At 39.4% G+C, this 21,557-nt stretch overlaps 2 protein-coding genes across 5 annotated transcripts in view; one reads left to right on the plus strand and one right to left on the minus strand.

The window, feature by feature from the left end:
- LOC138042249 (catalase-like) overlaps positions 1–12,215 on the minus strand; it is a 20,535-nt gene extending 8,320 nt beyond the window's left edge. The window contains exons 1-9 of the mRNA XM_068888070.1: positions 12,049–12,215; positions 9,185–9,467; positions 5,627–5,757; positions 5,068–5,118; positions 4,051–4,230; positions 2,367–2,477; positions 1,647–1,727; positions 458–610; positions 23–158 (exon numbers count right to left, since the gene is read on the minus strand). Of these exons, the coding sequence (XP_068744171.1) occupies positions 23–158; positions 458–610; positions 1,647–1,727; positions 2,367–2,477; positions 4,051–4,230; positions 5,068–5,118; positions 5,627–5,757; positions 9,185–9,467; positions 12,049–12,111 (1,189 nt within the window). The 5' untranslated portion in view covers positions 12,112–12,215. The remainder of the gene's footprint in view (positions 1–22; positions 159–457; positions 611–1,646; positions 1,728–2,366; positions 2,478–4,050; positions 4,231–5,067; positions 5,119–5,626; positions 5,758–9,184; positions 9,468–12,048) is intronic.
- A 3,216-nt stretch (positions 12,216–15,431) lies between these two features.
- The window catches only part of LOC138042250 (uncharacterized), a 37,200-nt gene continuing 31,074 nt past the window's right edge, over positions 15,432–21,557 (plus strand). Inside the window, exons 1-4 of one of the 4 annotated variants that reach the window (XM_068888072.1) lie at positions 15,432–15,747; positions 19,478–19,523; positions 19,981–20,099; positions 20,790–20,984. In XM_068888072.1, the coding sequence (XP_068744173.1) occupies positions 19,505–19,523; positions 19,981–20,099; positions 20,790–20,984 (333 nt within the window). In that variant the 5' untranslated portion in view covers positions 15,432–15,747; positions 19,478–19,504. Of the gene's footprint in view, positions 15,748–19,477; positions 19,524–19,980; positions 20,100–20,789; positions 20,985–21,557 lie in introns of those variants that run through there. The other 3 variants (XM_068888071.1, XM_068888073.1, XM_068888074.1) reach the window with 3 other exon arrangements.

Below are 21,557 nucleotides of genomic sequence, written 5' to 3' on the forward strand. Positions count from 1 at the left end.
AAAACAATGTATTTCCTGCTACCTTGGTTGTCAAAACTCTGGGGTCCATCTCTTTGGTAATTTGTGACTCTGGATTTGTAGGGACAGTTCACTGGCAGCTGAAGGTAGTTGGTTCCTAATCGGTGAAGATGAGTGTCGTGGTATGAGAACAGGCGACCCTGAAACGAACATAAATAAATAAATGTAGCATTATCACACACTTATCGCTACTTGGGTTTAGTTATTAAATATCTCGCTAACACTGTTTTCTTGTTCCCAAAAACAATTTTACAACCCCTTTGTTTATTCCAGTAAAGTTTAATGTGTGAGTGCAAATAAAATACACAGAAAAACCGCGCGGTGGAACGGAACCAACTTTGCTGAATTGACTGTACAGTCCTGGAACTCTGTTAGTTAGAGGTTTTTACTTCCATAAGCAACGATACCTAAATGACAGCCGTCCATTGGCAATTTATACCTGTAGCATCTTATCTGGCGATGGTTCAATTCCAGGAACCATGCTGGCCGGGTTGAATGCACTCTGCTCTATCTCAGCAAAGTAATTGGATGGGTTGCGGTTTAATACCATCTTGCCAACAGGAATGAGAGGATATTCGGAATGGGGCCAAATCTGAGTGGTAGGAATAATAGAAAAGAAGATGTCAAACGATTTCAATAACATTAAAGCTGAACGCAAAACAAAATTAAAACTTGTCTGGCCCCCCTTTTACCAAATTCACCGCAATTTAATCATTGGTCTTATAATACATAGAATAAAAAAAAAAGAATTGTATTTGTTCTTATTGTTGTATTTATTGTATTTATTATTATAGAATAATAATAATAATAATAATAATAATAATAATTATTATTATTATTATTATTATTATTATTATTATTATTATTTTATGTTCTGAAAATAATGATACATTACAAGGAGGAGGGATGATTTCTGTTCGTTTATTTTTAGGGTTAATTTTGTGAAAGCTTTAAAAATGGTCTTCTAGCAAGACTGCACAAAGGAGATACAGGGTGGGAATGTTATCGCAGCCTATTAAAGTAATCATGCAATAATTATGTCAGATGTAATTAAGTGAAGTACGACCGTCCAGGTGAGTGTTATCCTGAGATGACACTGACTGACGTTTTGACAACCCACGCAGAAGTCATGATCAAGTGACTCCACTTGACTACGAAGAGGACTTCCGATCAGGTTGTCCAAGACCCTGAAGTTTGTGCTCAGGTTCCACTCAGGTTGTGCAAAACAGTCTTTTTCAAGACTTTACTCACTCGGGCGATTGTACACCTGAGGTTCTGTGAAAGTACATGTATTAGCTTAAAGTAAAGTCCACATCATTTCCGATCAATCATTCAATTTGCAGTCTAAATAGGACTCAAATACATAATTACTTTAACCTAAATTGCCGTATAGAAATAATATGTCCACTTGTTTGGAACATTACTGCTTTTCCTCACGATTTTCCGTAAGGCATATTACCAGTTGTTGGCATATTGTTACTGTAACAGTGGATTTTCTTTTCCATTTTTGGTGGCTGTAAAAAAGTCACTGACCAGATTTGTAATCAGGCTCCTTCAAATAAAAAATACATGTATTACTTAAATGAAACCTCTGTTGCGGATTTCTTTTACATGTACATGTAATGTACCTTAGTGAGGTCAAAAGGATTCCACCTGAAGTTTTCAGCCTCTTCAAATGCCATTACTTGAATGTACATGGTCCATGAAGGCTATCAAAAACAGATTAATCTAGTTGAATTGAGAATAAACCGTATAGATTACCATGCTTGATCCAGACATTCTTGTATGATAAGCTTCATACATGTAATTCACTGATAATTCATGCACGTAATTGACAGCCAGCAGAAAGGCAATTAATATCCAGTTGAAGCCAAGGAGAATGAAAAAACATAAACAACAAACTCTAACTTTACATGTCAGTGCACAAGTCACATTCAAGTCTTCTGAGTTACATTTATAAAGGATTCCAAAATTCAGCAACTTTGTATATGAAGTGACTGACATCTCATTATAATAATCTACACTGTAGGTAACATTGTTACTACTTGTCATCTTTCTGCCTTTAAGAATACTTAAAAAACAACTTACTCTAACTCTGCCACCTTTGTATGTTTGTGGCTTGTCATTTCAAGTTGAATCAAGAGACGTAAGTAACAGAAAGCTAATTAAGTACCGGTAATCAAATGCAAGCATGCAAGGCATGAAGAGAGAGACCACACTGCTGTTTTTAATTTTCAGCTACTTTAGCCAAGACAGACTAAATATATATATATATATAATAAAAATTATTAATTCTGCATCAGCACAGCTCACCATTATATAGATTCCCATTTTTATCTGCCACTTACAGGTTGTCCATTGGCAATAGCATTGTAAAGCATTCGGTTGTTGTAGTCTGGATCAGATCCAGCCAACTGCGCAGCTCTATCTACATCTACACATTTCACTCCCTGGTCAGTCTGTCAACAACAAAAGCATACACAATCATGTAACATCATATAAAATTTTATTAATAATATCATTATCTGACAACAATGAGGTTTCATGTAGCAGTTATGGTTATCCCCTCCAAACAAACAAAAAATTAATTCAGTTCAGTGGCAGTGCTTAAAATTAGCGGTTAAAATTCCGGTCATCCCAGACGACCAGGCAATGAACAGGCAATGCCCAGGGAGAATATCGTGTGACTAGATTTAGGCAAAATGAAAAGCTTCGTTGGCCGAAGATAAAACAACGGACAACCGAGCCAAAAATAGAAAATGAATTACATTAAGCAGCACCCGACTCACTTGCCGGTCTTCTATTGTCAATGTCAGATCATAGTGTGAAGTGAACAATTATAATTAATTTGTCGCAGCTGAGCATTTTTCTGTGTTTTGAATATCTGTAGCTTTTGCAAACATTGTCAGAAAGGAAAATGTACATGTATGTACTCCATTGTAAGACTCCATTTTGAAAATGCTAAACCTTAAACCCAGACTTCCACAAAAAGCTACTTAAGGGGTTTTTACATGAGCCCGTGATCAACTCAGACTGGCATGAGTTCGTATCTTCTTCTTATGCATTTACATGAGACTGGCCTGACAACGAGCTCAGTGGCTGGAACGAGACAAGGAATTTCATACCGGTTTGAGTTTGTACCGTTGTCATGTAAATGACAACAAATCTCGGACCGGGCCTAGAAATTTCAAGCCTGTACGCTTTTGGGTCAGCCATACTATTTATTACACAAAACACATCATTTCGTCCCGGTTTCATGTAAATGCCGCAAAAATTTCATACCGATCTGAGTCCATCCCAGTCTCATGTAAATACCTTAGAACTTTGGGATACTCAAGCTCCAATGCATGTGAGATGCACGGTGTGCATTTCATCGTAGGGGTTTTCCTAATGGGCAACCAAGCATTTATCAGGGCAACCAAATTTACGGGTTTAGCTGCCCGGCTTTTGAAACAGGGACAACCTGATTTTTTTTAATCTGGAGCACTCGGTCTGGTTTGGGATGAAGTGGTTTCAATTAAGCAGTTCAACAGCCTATACAAGAAGCATGTTGCATTCACTCAGAGAAGTCTGCTACATGTACTTTCTTCCCTAGACTGAAAAAATAAACTAAGACAGATTCTTTCAAAAGTGCATGAAATTGTAAGATTAAAATTCATTTGGAAAAGAACAACAGTGGCTTATGCCACTAAATCCAGCCGACAACTTTAAATTTCATTGAAACCTCTGGGGATGACGTCAAAAAATTTGTATAATATGTTTCTGTCATGCACCAAGAAATAAGTACAGTCACATTTATGGACCAAGATCCTGAAAGTAGATTACAGGCGAGTTTTCTTTATTATTTTGTTTTACACTGTATAGTAAAGAATTGCTTAATTTCATCACAACCATATTCAGCTAAATTTTTCAAAAAAACTTTACTTTCCAAATCCTACAAGTGCCATCAGCACACTGCTTTAACCATTCAGAGTGTGTGTTACATAGAAACTTTATTAAAATACATGTAGTAAAGTATCAACAGGCATGTACCTTAACATGAAATTTGCAGTAGACAGCCTCCCCTTTCTCATTCACCAGTTTGAAGGTGTGGCTTCCATAACCATTCATGTGCTGATACCCATCGGGAATGCCGCGATCACTGAACAAGAAGCAAACTTGATGAGTGGTTTCAGGGCGAAGAGTGATGAAATCCCAGAACATGTCAGGGTCCTACAAAAATTCAAAATGGTGATGTTACAGTTACTGTAATAGTCTAAGAATAACTTCAAAAATGATTGAAAGGCATTTCCTCAACAACATGACAACTTGAATTAAGATCTTGGATTATTGCAGCTATGAATGCTAGTTAAGCAGTAACGAAAGGAAAACCTGCGAAATTCAGACTTGACTGGGATTTGAACCTATTGACCTCTGCAATACCATGCCAGTGCACTACCCTACCAACTCAGCTGTCAAGCCAAATTATGGGCGTTGTGCAGGGGTTTCAATAGAAGCCGGTTACCGGTGGTATACTGCCGCCTGCTTTGCCTCACACCGCCGGCTAGTTTGCCTTGATTTTCACTAAAAATGCTATCATAAACTTGTCAAACTGCCGCCTTCAATGGGCTATCATGGACGGCTATTTCAGAAGTTATTGAAACCCCTGGGGTTGTGATAAACGCTTGGTTGAGACTCAACAGTGAAGTAAAGTGTAGTCAAGACAAACAACTGCAGGGGTGCAGGGATGACGCAGTGGTGACAGCACTTCCCTCCCACCAATGTGCACCGGGTTCAATTTACTCAGTATCATAATGTGGGTTGAAATTCTTGGTTCTCTAATCTGCACAGAAAGGTTTTTCTCTCCAGGTACTCCGGTTTTCTCCTCTCCTCTAAAAACGAACATTTGATTTGATTGCATTAATTTGTTTATTTCAGTTTAAAGTGTCTCCCAATTAATGCTCCAGCACTAGAACTACTCGACACTTCAATAAAGTTCCTCTCCTTTCCTGTCCTTTTTTTTTGTTTCGTTTTCAGTTCACACAGCATACTGTAAATGCAACAACATACCTTCAGATGAGTAACTGGATTTCTCTTCTGAGTATGAATAAAACTGGGAAACTGCAACAATAAAATTTAATTGTTAATGAAGGTAGTGATTTTAGGATACTCGTGAAAAAGTCTGAGTGATCCTTTGCAGAAGTCAACCCACAACCCACTGATTGTTAGTTTGGATGCTCTACTCTTCAATGAAGGGATTGCTACATGTAGTAATGATCAAAATCATGACCACCAACCAGTAGACAGTACAATGTACCACCAACACCATTTTTTGCAAGCTTGGCATATTACAGTACTGTATCTTTGCACATGCTTCTTTAAAAAGTGCTGATGGTGGTCTTTTACTGCAAAACAGTTACATCTCATTGTTTTTTTAAAAAAGGGCTTTGATCGGTGAGAATAAAACAACCAAGGTAGCAATGATCAGCCTCTGTCTTCGTAAAAGCTCACTAATGACTTTAAGTTGAATGAGACTAAAAAAAGCAATTTTCAAGTCTTAGAGTGAAGTGGCTCTGACATAAAATAAGCTAGAGATCATATACAGTCAGATAAACTATGGGAAACCAACCAGAATAGGATCCCTAATGAAGAAGATTGGAGTATTATTTCCAACCAAATCCCAATTTCCTTCATCAGTGTAGAACTTCATTGCAAAACCACGAGGATCCCGAGCTGTGTCAGCACTTCCAGACTCACCACCTACAGTTTAAAAATTAAATTGGTTTGTAAATCTTTAACTTTAACAGCTGGAGACAGATCAGTCATATTGATTTCACACCTTGAGGAATATCGAAGGACTTAAATCACGCATGAGCCGTTACTTTAATTTGCTTAAATATACATTGTATTTAATTTATTATAGAATAATTAACTTAATTATTTATTAATTACGTATGTACATGATTTAATTGAATCACGGATAAACTCAAGGACATAACATGCTGAGTTTTTCAAGACCATTACTACCCCTGTAATTACCCTGGCTTGCAAGCTAGAAGGAAAATTGAGGGGTACTGGATTAAAGCAAAATTTGATTTTGGCCTTTTTCTTCCAATTGGGTTGACTATTTCATGTATTTATAGCAGTACACTGTCTGAAGCCATAGTCGTTTGAGACTTCTGAGGGTGAGGCTAATGACATATTTATATTTTACTCTGTCTTTAGAAAGCCAGCCAATTTCATTGGTCTTGAAACTGGGGGCATCCTGGGATTGTGACCCGAGCAGTGAATGGGTTTAACAACCACATGAGATGTAAGTTACTTTTTACTGGGTTGCCAGTACGGCAAACCCAGTCGGAATCTGCGTTTCATTTTGTTCTTTTTTTATTTTTTTCCGTGTCAGTAAAAGTCTTGCCTGTCACTCCCCTGCTAAGTGGTGTCTTTGTGCATAGAGCCTTCTGCGCGTATTTTCTTAGGATCGAGAGGGTAGTGGGAAATGCGTAGATTTCTCTGGTGGACACAGTAGAACGATTAACTTAACCGGCAATGGCGTCGAAAATCATGTAACGCAAATGGCGTTTTAGTGGATCTTTGAACAAAGTATACCCTTATGAAGCTCAATAATGGCAAGCAAATTGGATACTGAACAAGACAGGCGGTCGAATCCTAAAAGCGACGAGTAATGGACTTTGACAACAATCTGTCGCCTGTCGAGCCGTCTTTTACCAAAAGTGTGCTGTTATGTAGAACACTGAAGATTCGTAGGGCAGCGATAATAGTGAATTCAAAGACTAGACCAGGTGGATTGGATGGAATTTCAAGCGTTAAAATCGCTGAAAAGGTAAGATCATTAAATTTTCGTAGCGATGCAATTGCGTGTCTTCACCACATGTTTCTTTGATCTCACATAATTCAGGCCTTCTGATATTACGCGATGGTGCGATTTCGCACAATCGACTTCAAATCGCATCCGATCGCACAATTCACGAAAAATCGCATAATTCACAAAAGGACGCACAAAATTCATAAAATCAGGCCTTCTGATATTATGCAATGGTGCGATTTCGCACAATCGACCTCAAATCGCATCCGATCGCACAATTCACGAAAAATCGCATAATTCACAAAAGGACGCACAAAATTCATAAAATGAAACATTAATCAACACGTTTCTTAGAAATTCCTGCATAAATACGCCATTTTTAAGATGGCTAAAAAACCTTTGTCACCTTCGATTTGGTAAACATTCGAAGTTCAAGGCATTATTTTTCATGTCACGGACCTGGTACGAGTCTCCTTCTATTGGTGCAACACAAACACGCACTTATATACACACCACTGAAATGACACAGTTGCCTTCTCTTAGGGAAGAGATTTGTGAAAAATAAGCGAAGTTGTAAGTTTTTCGGCAAAATGTAGTTTTTTTCGTTGAAAACTGATAAAAACTTACTCGTGGATAAGTTTGTTGTGAAAACGCTCGCTTTTTCTCCGATGAAGAAGGCAGTTCCCACCTTCCGTCCAATCTGACAGCTCACGATCGAGCAAGAAAGTACCTCCCTGGGATGCTCCACGTGGACGATGAAGTGATGTTTTTCTGGTCGTGCAATATTAGGGCCTTTTATACGAGAGAAAATAAGCCGCAGCTTACTCTGGCCACGGTGTACAAAATACGCAAAAGGAACTATTTATACGAATACATGTATAATTATACCCAGGTCAATATAAGCCGCAGCCAGAGAAAGCCGCGGCTTGTTTTCTCTCATATAAATGGGGGTATGGCCCTATTGTGATTGACCATCTTCGGAAGTTCGCGGTTGACAAGCACCTTGATCATTCATTTGGCATGTTAGCTGTGTCCTTTCATTCAACTTTTAACGTGGTGCACCGGTAGTGCAGAAGACCTCATTTTTTTTTATTTATCCCAACTAATGTCGATCGAGATACATAATTACTGTTCCTTTGTGTTCAAAATGTCTTTAGGGCAGCAAAAAAGTGTTTTTCTTAACCTGAAACCTTATAAAACAAGCTTAAAATTGCTGAGAAAAAAATCGCATAATTTACATTATTTATCGCATAATTGGCCTTTCTAATCGCACAATCTGCCCTGAAAAAATCGCATAATTTGCATTTTTTAATCGCACCCTATCAGAAGGCCTGCATAATTGTGTTTTCCCTCAAAATATTCGCTTGTTTTCGCTTTCGCTCAAACATATTATTTACCTTTATTACATGTCCAGTGAATAGTTTTACCCTCTGGGTTGAATTTTCCGTCAAAAAATCGGTTATTTGGGTGGTTTATCGCAAACAGAGGTTTATTATTCGTAATGCGATCGCTTCCATTGCCTTTTATCACACTATCACATTACGTATTGATCGCTAATCCGATTATTCCTAAAAATTTAAAAAATATTCGTGCCTCATCAGTTTTCGGTCGAATTTACATGTACATGTATGTCCAAGAAAGCAGATAAATTGCAGAAAATTTTAGTTTTGCATCTAAAAATTCGTAATCAACGCTAAAATGACCAAATTTTGCCAGGGAAACATAATTATTTTACTGTTATTTTTCTTAAATTTTTTCGTTCAACTTTCGCTTTTATAAAATGTTTCAGTTGTCTGTAAATAAGTTACATGCTGTTGAAAAGCTTATTTTCTTAGCTTTAAAATGACGTATTTTTTTCCCCAACTTTAAATATTTTTTGAGAAAAAAAAAACATTTTTTGGCGATGGCTGATTTACCGCGGTGACCCCTTAATAACTTCTTACTAAACGAGCGCGAGGGCCGTACTGGGGAATATTGGCCCAAGGTCGTGGCAATACGGGCTGAGCGCAGCGAGGTCCGTACAAAAACAACTGAGGGCCAATATTCCCCAGTACGGCTCGAGCTAGCTCAGTTAGTGAGTAGTTTATTACATGGTTTTTTAATTACCTTTTGCTTTGTTTTTGCAAGCCCGTAATCGGCCCGTGGGCATTACGGGAGAATAATTCCCTACAATTCAGTCACAATTAGCCAATCAGAGCGCGCGTTATGTCGGCTACAAACACAAGCCATATAATAAATGGTCTTAATGACCCCCCAACTTGAAAAAAAGTGCCTGGAACGCTGCACGTACCACAGGCAACCCAGTGTACTCTCACTGAGGGTCTAGTTTTTTAAGAAATCTGATGGCAAAGAATGTGTACATACCAACTGTGGAAAACCTTACAATACAAGGTGTTCTTTTGCCTATTCTGTCAAATATCTTGGCCTTGCAGTACTTGGTGATGTCATTTGTAACTTCAAAGTATCCAAATGCTCCACCTCCCTTTGCATGCACCACTCTCTCTGGGATTCGTTCACGATCAAAGTGGCTCATCTCATCTAAAAACTGGACGTCCTGTAGCAGGATAGGGCCTTTAGGTCCCACAGTCATAGTGCTTGTCTTGGTATCCACTGGGACACCATATCCAGTTGTGAGGACATCTGGAACCTTTCAGACAGAAACACATGTATGTACCTTCCATTAGAGTCAGTCAAACTTATGATCAAACTACATGGCTTCACTTTGTGCAATCTCTAAACAATAAACCAGGGATGTACAACAGTAGCCAGGGCCGTAGCCAGTATGAGGCAAACCGAGGCACTTGCCTCACATTTTTTCGTGAAATTTTAAAATAAAGCGGGATACCATACGTACTTATCATAAACACTTAAAATACTTCCAAAGATAATTTAACCACAGACATTGCCTCAGTCATATTTTTTTTCTGGCTACGGCCCTGGTAGCTAAGAATAAAATAATTCAACCCGTTGAAGGTTCTATTGAGGCGGTAAGTTCGACGTGCTCTGAGCAACACCCGTCATTCTTCAAGATGGCAAATACAGGGAATTTGACACACACAACAGTACTTAAAACAATGCTTTTATTTCATTTCCAGTATCGATAAATTCTAGTGATACTTCCGTACACTAACAAATATTCATTTTTTTTCCTTAACACATCAAATGACTTTTGAACTTTGTAGAGAATAATTTGCGATCTTCTCAGTTGCTTTGAATTGATCGACGGCCAAAATTCAGCCAGCGATCACCCCTTTCTCAAGCAGCGATTTTCACCGGCAGCCGGCGCTTAGCAACATCCCTGATAAACTAGATGTCAGAGACAGCCTCTAAAGCCTACGGCCCTGCTCAGACTTAAAGACCCATATTCATTGCTTGATTAAGGGTGCAAATCTGAACATATTAACATTAATATATAATAATTATTACAATTATTATCTTTTTCTTATGAACCAGGCAAAAGCAGTTATGTAAATGGTTAAGTTAATCCTCAACTAAATTTGTTAACCAATTGACTCCTAGAAGTAAGACTTGATGAGATTTTACTCTACCGCCACACTACTGTAACAGTGTATGGGAGGGGAGCGAAAGGGAGATTGAGGTAACAACCTCTACATTCCGCTTGAACCCAATGACTCCTAGGGGTGAAACTTCATAGATTTTAGTCTAAAACCAAATGATTTTACTCGTTTCAGGAGTCAATGGTTGACTGTCTTGGCTCTGGTGACCAACCAATTGGAAAAAGAATGATGGGGTTTACTTAGTTTCGAACGAAACTGTGGTGCTGTGTTGGTGGGAAGTGGAATACATGGCAAAATTTGGTATAACAAGCAGTAAACTAACAACTCTAAGAAAGATAATTTTGGCAGCAGATGTTTCAAGCGCCAGCCAATCCAATGGAAAAGAGAATGGGGCCTGGATAATTACCTCTTATAAGCCAATTTTGAGGGCTCACACAGGGGTTTCAATAACCTTTGAAGTAGATGTCCTGCCTAATCAATGTAAGCAGAAGTCACTCTTGTCTCTTTCAAGGGTTTGCAAGAAAATCAACGCAGAATTAAGCTGGAGGTTAGAGGCATCATTACTGACAAACAGATGGCAGCATACTGCCGGTGACTGGCTTCTTATGAAACCCCCGCTCACGGTTTTAATTCAATTTCTTGTAAAAGCTATTAATGTACTGAAAACAAACAAGGAGCCATTAGTTACAGTGCAACCCACGAAAACAAGCTTAGTCAAGATATTCGTCATAATCCAAGATATTTGAAACCAAATGACACCTGTACTTCAAGTTAAGAGGACTGCACCATAGAATGCCACCCACATAACTATCCAAGTCCTTTGTTAGCTTACAATGTAAACAATGTTAATTCTCAACCTTTTGTGCCAGCTGTCACACAAAAAGTACTCGATCAAGTAATTAGCATATACAGCACTTACTGTACATGTACATTACTGATATAATATAAATAAATCTTAATATTGGCACAAATCTTTTGATTTGAGGCTCTGAGTTTCTTTCACAAACTCATCACACTTGCATTTATTTTTATTTTTCACTCAATGCAAATAAATCCCCCAAGTTTTGAAATAAAATGTTAATGTACATTGATCACCAGTGGTTTTCAGTCCAGAAAATCACTGACTTATCATTAAGAGTTAACATTGTTAACCTCGATCATGACCGGAAATGACCGGTGACGGTAGATTTCCGAATGCACTTTCACGTACCTTATACATAACTTGTAATCTAAGATCGAATACGATCGAGCTATGATCAAGCAATCCTAGAAGTAGAACGATTTGGGCAACGCAAACATTGTAGAATTCGAAACTCAAATGGGAACAAAAGTCAAACATCTGAATGCCTAGGCTTTACATGTGTTTTGTGTTTTCTAATCGAATAGTCAAGCGTCACTAACTCGTCTTGAAGCACGTAGGCTTGGATGTGCAGTGGTACCCGAGTCACGTAAACGCTTTGTTTGTGCACGAAAAATCAGGATCAACCATCATAAATCGTGTGGCATAATTGTCTTTACATGCACACCTGGGATCCCTTTCGATAAAATCAGCCTGGGAGATCTTCATCTTCACCACATCCACTTATCCCAAACTCACAGAAATTAAAATTAATGGTGGTTTAAGACTGCTGGATCGCATACAGCTGTAGCTAGTCGGTAAATATTCAAAATTATAAACTAACTCGTGGCCTTTGGCGTAAAAATCCATACCTTCCTGCTTTGAGCAAATTCGCTCAGTTGTTCACTCGCTTTCGTACGGTTTGCCATCACCATATAAAAGTCCGGTCAACTTGGAAATCCTGTAGGCTGTACACAGTATGCAAAAACTGAACCGTGACAAGTTGCACAGCAATTATTTATGATCTCAAGACTCACGTGACAATAAAAACCAAATTTGGACTAAAGTTGGCTGGGAGGAGCAAATGGGATATGAAACAGGGGCACCGAACGTCAATTTTCGGAAAATATCTGTTCGGAAGACGATTTGAGATCTAGAATTTTCGCATCATTTGTTGTAAAATTTCTTGCTTGCCTGCCTGTCCTAGGATTTTCGAACATCTAACACATGGTATAATTGCCCATTTTTAACGGATTTTTACCCTAAAAAGATCACCTAGAATTTTCGGGAGCCTTTTTTCTGGCTGAAATTTTCGAAAAGGTAAGTTTTGATCCCTATAATTTTCGGATCACTAGACTGTCAGCTAGGATATCCGAACAGATGAAAATTTTTTAGGGGATAAAAATATGCCTATATCTACCGTTTAAATACTAAAATACGTTTAACAATGCTATGTTCAAGTGGTTTTGAACTATATTCTCGTTGGGTGCCCCTGATGAAAGAAACCTTCTAACTTATTTAAGCGTCTGTGGTTCCAAATGTACATATCTTTTTGGCTATTCCTGTGCAAGAGCTTTTTTTTTGGAATTGGTCAACCTATCCCCCAGCGTCTCCCCCAGCCCTCTTAAAAAATGGGTTTACCACGCGACCGCTGATTCATCGCAGGATATGCGCAGGCGCGAATGAGTCAGCACAGAGCGGGCACAGAGCGTTTCTTCGGGATGCTAATTTCAACTGTCAGGAAGGCAAGTAGCGCGCTGCCGCGTCATGGAGCTTTAGCAACGACAACTGCGACGCCAACGAGAACGTCACAATTTTGCATATTTATAAAGTAAAACGCTTTGAACCTGCATTTTTCATTTTTTGTCTATTTCTTTGCAGTCGTCACCAAAACAACAACGTGAAAAGCCTAAATTTGAGGCTTTAGGGAGAACGTCGGCACTTGAGGATAAATTTTTAATTTTCTCCCCTAAATTGAGCGCCGTTCATACTAGTTTCGTTCTTGAGCTTTGCCACACCTTTGCCGCTTTAAATGCTTGGAATAGTTGCAAATCGATTACAATAACGCGAATTCACATTTCAGGACGACGTTCTCCTTGACGTTGCCGTCGTCGTTGCTAAAGCTCCCTATGGCCTATGCGCGAAACTCTCTTGGGAGGCCCATGGTTCCACTAGCAGTGCGACATTTCGCGTATTGGCTTATATGAAAAGTTGAACGTACAGAACGGACGGTCGTATTATGACGTCATGACCCGGCAAAATTCTCGAATCGATGGGTTGCAATGCATATTTTCTTAAGCATTGTGCTTCGCGCAGGCGCCCAATTGGGGAGCTTTAAGCACGCGACGTTTTTCAGCCACGGACGGAAACCGGAAGTGAACATTTTGCATGCCAGGAGAGTTGTCTCTATTATTGAAAAGATACTTAGCAATATAAATGTGTTCTTGTCAAGACACTCCGTGTATACGGAACCCGCGCCCGCATTGCGCGTGGTAGTCAAAACTGAGCTATCCTGTCAATCCTTTGTCCTTTCACCTGTCGAAAGGACACCAACAAAGTCTTTTTTTCACGAAGTTAACACAAATAAATAAACTATCAATACAGTTTTGACGTCTTCTTACACTTAATTCGAAAATAGTAGACTGAATTCGTCTTAAAATAGTTAGAAAAAATACCGTAACAGCCAAAGCATACCAGCTGAGGTTAGAATCGCATGCTCTCTGGCAACCCAGTTTTGGCGCCAAAGTTTGTTGACAAAAAAGTTGCCAGAAAATCCTTAAAATGGTTTTCTGGCCCTTACTAAGCGATAAATTCTGATTGGTCAATTTAAGGGCGCGTTCGATTGACCCTGTTCCGGATTAAGAATACGTGCGAGATGATTAAAACGGTATGTTTGGCACGTTTCGCAGCAGCAAGGATAATAAAAATATGTTTAAAATAGCATTTTAGCCGATGTTTGACAATTTTAAAGTGAATCTCCGAAAAAACGAAGGATTGCTAACTTATACTTCATGTATTCCTATTCCGGGATACGGTGAATCGAACGCACCCTAAAATTCAGTAGCTCTCGCCGTATGCACAGCTAAAGTTAAAAAGGAAAACAGCTTACTTCCGGTTGCTATCCTCTCTGCTAATAGTTTGATAGAACGCATGACTATTTGTCGCTCAGGCACGTTTATTGGCGGCCGGCAAGAACTAGAAGAGAATTTAACCGTATCCCGGCCTCCGGTCCGTTGTAATGGTCAAGTCAGTCAAGAGCTATGCACTGTCTTATTAACTTATGTGATCTCTTCCATGGATGTGACGAAAGCGTTGAAGAGTAACTGAGTGGAGGTAAAAGTGGATCACAATGGCAGCCTGTAGCTCGTACCCGTTAATGCTGTCCCAAGTGTTAGCGTTTCGGATCAAGACCAGTGATCTGCTTTAAACTCTGAGTCTGTGTTTGTCGATAGACAACTGAACTGGTCATTCCTTTGTTCTCGTTTTACTGCAGATTTGTAGTGTGCGAAAAAAAAACCCGAACGCATATCAGCACTGTTGAAAAAACACAGAACGTATCGGCATCGCTGTGCAGTTGAGAGCAAAACTGATCGCCTTCTCTTAATTAATAGCTTCCTACTTCGAGGTGCAAGACTAAAGAGAAGGTCCTGGTTTGACTTTTCTTGTCCCTTCCATTGAATCCAAGGCCATCTGCAAACGATATTGGCATTTACGAGAGGAAAGAGATCTACGTAGATTGTCCTCGTTCGACTTCCCGTCCATTGAATGCAACGGGTGTTCTGCTCTGCTAGCGTGTCGGGATAGGTGGTAGTTTTCCATCTTTGACTCTTTGACTTGAATAATTAACGTATTATAGAGTTTCTCTCAGACTTAAATCGTAATGGAATGAAAACTGTTTAGTTATTGCAACTAAAGAAAAACAAATAGGAACCGTGGATGCAGTCCACTGAAACGCCAAAATCTAATGGCTTGTTAATTGAGTAACTCTGAAAGGAAGCCACAGGATTGCAGAAAAATTAACTCCCTTTTTAAACTGACGAGACCTAGTACAACATGTATAGTCTATGCCACTACTTTTGATTTTCAATGCGGAGGTGCAAAGGCCATGCAAAGTGGTTTTCTGCTTCAGGCTTGTCTTGCCTTTCCATGCGAAACGGCCTACCTTTAATTTTTACAACAGTCATTTTCTGAAATCCAGCGTGATCGGCTTCATTGTCAGGAAACTTCCTTGACGTTTCCTGTATGATTCTACGAAAAAAATCTGAGAATAGAAGGAATTACTGTGGGTAAGCCAGTTTAATTTTTAAATCAAAAACGTGGGTAACACAATCAGGTGGAGCACAAAAAGGAAGCCCACTAACAAAGGACGTCACAACACTTGAATAAATTGTTAGGATTAGCAGAAAGATCAATATTGTTTCCGTTCCTAGCTTACAAAACGCTAACTGAACCACAAAGCACGGTAAGTTGGCAATTTTTCCTGGGTGAGGCGTTTACATAACGCTTGTAAAACAAATCTGTGCCGTGGAAACTATTACCTCGCTGGATTCTGTACGCCTTTATCAGTGTAAGTAAGTATACTTTGCACAAATGGACTGCACTAGTAACGGAAAATAGATATTCTCAATACTGTATCTAGTGGCCTGTACATGTCGTTGCTCGTTAGTCAGACGATGTTCAAGTTATTCGAAGCACGCGGCCTTGTTCATTTTAGGCAATGTTAACGTTACGCTGTTTCTTCTAGAAAACAGTTTCAAGGTAAACTAATCACATTAGAACATGTTTGGCAGGCATACCATCATTGATGATTTACTTAGGGAGCTTTAGCAGCGACGACGGCAACGGCAACGAGAACGGCGTCGTTAAATGTCAAATCGCTTCGCGACTATTCCATATTGGCATATTGACGTGACAAAGGTGTAGCAAACCCTAATATTAACGGCGCTCAATTTAGGGAAGAAAATGCAAATTAATCCTCAAGCGTTGACGTTCTCTCTAAAACCTCAAATTTGGTGTTTTCACGTCACGTCACGTTGTTTTGCTGACGATTGCAAACAAATGGAAAAAAATGAAAAGATGCACGTGCAGAGCGTGCAACGCTATTGCTTTTGCTCACTAAATATGCAAATTTGTGACGTTCTCGTTGTCGTTGCTGAAGCTCCCATTCATCATAGATCAGTCTATAGCGGCCCACTTTTCTGAGGCAATCGTGTTTCTCACGCAAACAAATAAAATGACCGAGGGAGGCTTGGGAAGAGGAGAGAAAGCAGGGACATCACCTGTTGCTGTAACAACGCGTTCACAATTTCGAAATTCGAAATTCGAATTGGTCTGTTGACAATGCATAGCTGTCAGATTTTTTTGACGAGTTAATTACTTCTTGTCACACGTTCTTACTGTAGTTATTAGAGTGTTTATTGACATTAGCAACAAAACAGGCGGAACTATCTGTCATATCACTTTCACTAATTAGATTGGCAGATTTGTTGATTCTGAACGCGTCGGTTACAGCAACGGGTGCAGTCCCTTCTTTCTCTCCTCTTCCCAAGCCTCCCTCGGTCTTTGTATTCGTTTGCGTGACAAAACACGACTGCCTCAGAAAGCACCCCGCTTGACTGATTTATGAAGGAACTGCTGGCAGTCTAGCTTCCTACTATTGACACCGCGCTAAATTACAAGACAACTGAGACTTGGCTGCGATACTAACAGTCACTGAGAGTCAATACACCGTTAGACAGGTATCTGTCCAAAACTGTGGTCCGCCACGATGAAGCCTGGCTAGTTTCTGTCCACAAAGAGCCAAAACGTGTCCATGAACATGTGAGAGGAACTTAAAACTACAGTAGCTTTTTCCGTTTTGTGGTTCCGGTTTTGTGCCCGGCATGCGTGACGGAAATAACAGGTTTATTTGCAAAGATTTTCTGACTACTCAGCCAGCAAAAATGAAGGAAGGGATTTTGCAATCAGTGAATCATTTTGAATGAAGAAATGATTGAATGAACGCCGAAAGAATAATTGATATTTTGACAGATAGACGAAGAGCTATATTAGTGATTTAATAGCCCACTTTTGATATATTAAAATTCAGTCCTAAACAAAAGGCATCATCACGAGGCTCTGGGGAATAAATATAAGGATTTGTATGAGCCTCGAGATATGATGCCTTTTGTTTAGGAATGAATTTTTAATATATCGAAAGTGGACTATTAAAGGCGTACAACCAAAAGTTTTTGCCCCTGCTGGGTTTCGGTCCAAGGAGGCATCATTTGTATATCTATGATAGAGTAACAGAAGACGAATTGTTGGCTTGATTGCGAAAGAAATATCGATGTTTCATTTGTGCGGCACGCAAAGGATCAACAAAATGCCCGCAAATGATCACTCGCCATGTGTCACGGTGCGTCGCACGTCACATGCCGTGCAATCGAGCGTTCAGGAGCAACTATTCGAAAAGTAAGAGAAAGCTTTTGTCTGCCTTTGTCTCAAGTCTGTTTTCATTTCATTTCATTTTCATTTATTTAAAAAAAGAGAGATCGAGAAACAACAATTTAAGTACATTGCACACATATGTGAATATAAAATTATAGGATTTAAAGTAACACATTTATTACACAAAATAAAAGAGAATTTTTTTTCCTGGCGAGGAAGCTCAAAAGAAATCATAGGGGGTTTATTACTATGAGATCCCTCCCTAAATTACGACTACAATTGAAATGCAAGAATGGCGAATTAAATTGAATTATAAAGTAAGATTTAAAAAAAAGCAGAACAAGACACACTAAACATACAAAAAGCAGCATAAATAAATAAATAAATAAATAAATAAATAAATAAATAAATTAATTAATTAATTAATTAATAATGTCTACATGTGGAGAACCACCTAAAGAGAAATTTGTTTTCTTACAAAGGGTTCGTAAAGTGACTAAATTATCTCCTTGCGACATGGAAAATCATTTGGTTTGATTAAGCCTCTCGAACGGAAGATTTCATTTAAGAAACCATTCCAACATCCGAGTACTGTCACTGATTAAAGTTATATACTTTGACCTTGAGTAGTTTCTGAATCATGGGTAAGTGCGATCCTTTTAATTTATTGCAAAAGGTAAGTTGTAATCAAAATAATTTCACATCGTTTCTGTAAATATCCCCTAGCTGAGAGGACATGTGTAGTTATCTGTAAAATACGAAACCCAGGAAGATTGAAGAGCTTGAACTAAGGGTATAGAGTAACAATGGTATCGAGCAGGCGCGGATCCAGGGGAGGTCAAATGGGTGAATTCCCCCCCCCCCCCCTCCCCCCCTTTTTCTGAGCCCCCATTCTTGCACAGACCTCAAATACCTCAACTATGCTTTGGTTCTATTACATTATTAAAAAAATCCCCCCCCCCCCCCCCCATTTCAAAATCCTGGATCCGCGCCTGTCGAGAATGTTAATCATTTCCTAAATCACTTCAAGTTCTTTTCCCGAGCAAGTTTAAGTGCGAATTGCTGTGGTATTAGTTCTAAAAGTTCAGTAAGCATGTACACGCGAAGGACACCAAATCCAGCTTGACAGTGATCAACACCGTATCAACTAATACCTTGATTCAGTGCTCGTCCTTTGAGATGCTTTTACGACGAACGTTCAACCTTCAAACCTGCCCGACAGGGCAGCTGGGTTGGTATCTGGGTGGGAGACTATCGAGACTGATACTACGTGTGCTTGACTTTCGTAGACGCCACATGCATCGTAATGCCTTTTTTTTTAATTTGGAATACTCATAACGGCCGGAATCACTTTAGTTCAGCCTGACAGCTTTTCCTATTTGTACTCACGAAGCTGCGATAAAGTTTATCACAGAAAAAGAAAGCGTCAAATGAAGAAGCTAACTGAACCAGAAGACTGAAATAAAGCACACAAGTTTTACACGTTTAACTTACCTCGAAATGGAAAGGCTTGGCTTCTAATCTTCTGTGTAACGCGTCTCGTTACCGGCAAGATCGGACTGCCCATCTTTATTTCTCAATCCGAGCATAACCACAATTCCTTGCACATTTGATCTTACGGCGACCACAATTCCTTGCGTTTCCAAAAAACTGTGATTAAAAAGCTGCCTCGTTCGTTCGCTTCAGGCTCACTCACTGCGACAGCAATACATCAAATACGCTATAGTCACGCTATAAAATGGTAAAGGACGTCTCTGGTTTTAATCAGTGAAAAACTGATCGAAGATGCAATTTGTTAATCAAGCACTTGATGCATGGGCCTGCGTCAATTTAGCAGCGGGAATAATAGAAATGTATTTTCTGACCTTTCAGATTTTATGTCATTTCAAACTGGCTCCAATGGATGAGAAAAAGAAAGGTTTGGTCGTTTGTCTTTTTAAGAACCCTTTCTTCCTAGCCGAGTCAATTTAGTTAGCTTTGAATCATGGCAAGAATTTTGCCTCGTTTAACCGAGTCAAAGACTGGCCGTGTAAGACTGGATGAGCTGCGAGTCGCTATACCGCTCGGCAGAGTGCGTGTACGTCAGGCTAAAATTCAGTGCGTTTTACCAAAAAAAATGAAAACGTTGTGTACGTTGGCCCGCCCAGGATGGCTCGGGTAGGCGGGTGGCCTTCTAGCCAGGAGGCTTTTCTCCAGAGAAACGGGACCAAATTCCACATATTGGTCAACTTCTGCTCTTGTGATCGGACCTTCTTGAAGAACTTGGAACACCACTACAACTACATCTACATCTATCTTTATTATCCTTAAAACTCATGATAAAACCATAAGTATCACAAGAATGTAAACTAACTCGTCTTTTCAATGTTACACAGAATTTGAGAAGAAACTAGACAGAAAACTAGCATCTGATGATTTTGACGTTATAGCAGAAGCTGTAACGCCAAAAAGCCTTGGGTCCTGCAGCACGAATGCCCTTCTCAAGTCATTTGAAGTAAGTAAATGAACGCTAAAATCATATATTCAGGCTAACCTTTCCGGCAACTTCAAGGTTTGAAACTTCAACCAATGAATTAAGATTACTTTCTTTAGCCTTTTAATTATCATCAGTTTTAATTTTGGCTGAGAAACTTTGAAGCCGTTCCGTCACAGAGGCTAAATTTCACCAGACAGACCGCCTGACCTGAATTTCCGCACACAAAAAAGTTATCTCGGAACATAAGAGATGATCATTCTAGCGCGACACCACATATTGCGTAATCAAGAGAAGTGGACTTTGCACGAATCATGAATTATTTCTCCGTTTTCATCGTGTTAGATCCTAAAACAATTATTTTTATTGGAATTTACTTATCCCAGGGGCCATTTGTGTGTATGTACTTGTGTCTCGAGAGTAGTGTATAACAGTTCAAAATACTAATCTTGGTATGTATCACAGGTGAAAACGTGATAAAGTACTGAAGATCTTCCGGGTGATACAAGTCCTTAGAATTGATGAGAAGGGCTGTTGGTCGGTGGAATTGACTGACGTTTCGACAACCTCAAGTCGATGTCAATTTAACTTGAGTCTGTGGATGACTTCCGTTCAGGATGTTGAAACGCCATGCAGTCAATGTCACAAACAACAGTCTTTCTCAGTTCCACCCGGACAATATTAATTGGTTCAACCCAATTGCTATCATAGGTGAGTGGGTACCTGCGATACCAGGCACGTCAAGATAGACCGGATGTGGGAGAGCTGGCCACATTGGCGAATTCAGTGGAAGAGTTTACGACTTGCCTCATAGATCCTCTCAAATCTGACACAAAAGAAAGGGAAGAATTCGGTGAAACCTTAGACCTTATCATTGACAGCGCCATTAAGCATAAACAGAAAAAGGTGACTGTGTGCATATACATCTGTACTATAATGCTTACATTATAACAAGACACAAAATACACATAAAATGCAAAGAACGTTCTATATTCGTCGACCATGCCTATATACGCAGAGCTTGTAATGGGTGTCATTACCACATTTCATTGATAGTTGCTCCCTTTCGGCGGGCTAGAGTGACAGTCTAGTAATTAACGTCTATGCGGCAGAATACCAACTCAGTTCCGCCAAAGCACCTAGTACAGACAGGTTATGATAACGATAAACACAAACGAAAGCTGGGGAGCAGTCGTATGAAGTATAACACAGACTGCTTGTATTCGCTGACTTCAAAAAAAGTTTCACAATAAATTTGGTGTACTTGCCCTCAAACAAAGTGAGTTCGCTCCGACGGAGGGCCAACGCTCGAAACGTCAGCTTTTTTATTCTCAAAGAATCGCCGACGAGTCACAGTTTCTCTACAAACTAATTCCATAAGTTGTTCATCCTCAGTCGTACGTAGATTATAATTGACTGGTTGTTTTTTTTATGTACCAAACGTGCGCGGCAAAAGCGAAAACTGAATTCAAAGCGAAA

Source organism: Montipora capricornis, chromosome 3, assembly GCF_036669925.1.
Source record: "Montipora capricornis isolate CH-2021 chromosome 3, ASM3666992v2, whole genome shotgun sequence".
NCBI lineage: Eukaryota > Metazoa > Cnidaria > Anthozoa > Scleractinia > Acroporidae > Montipora > Montipora capricornis.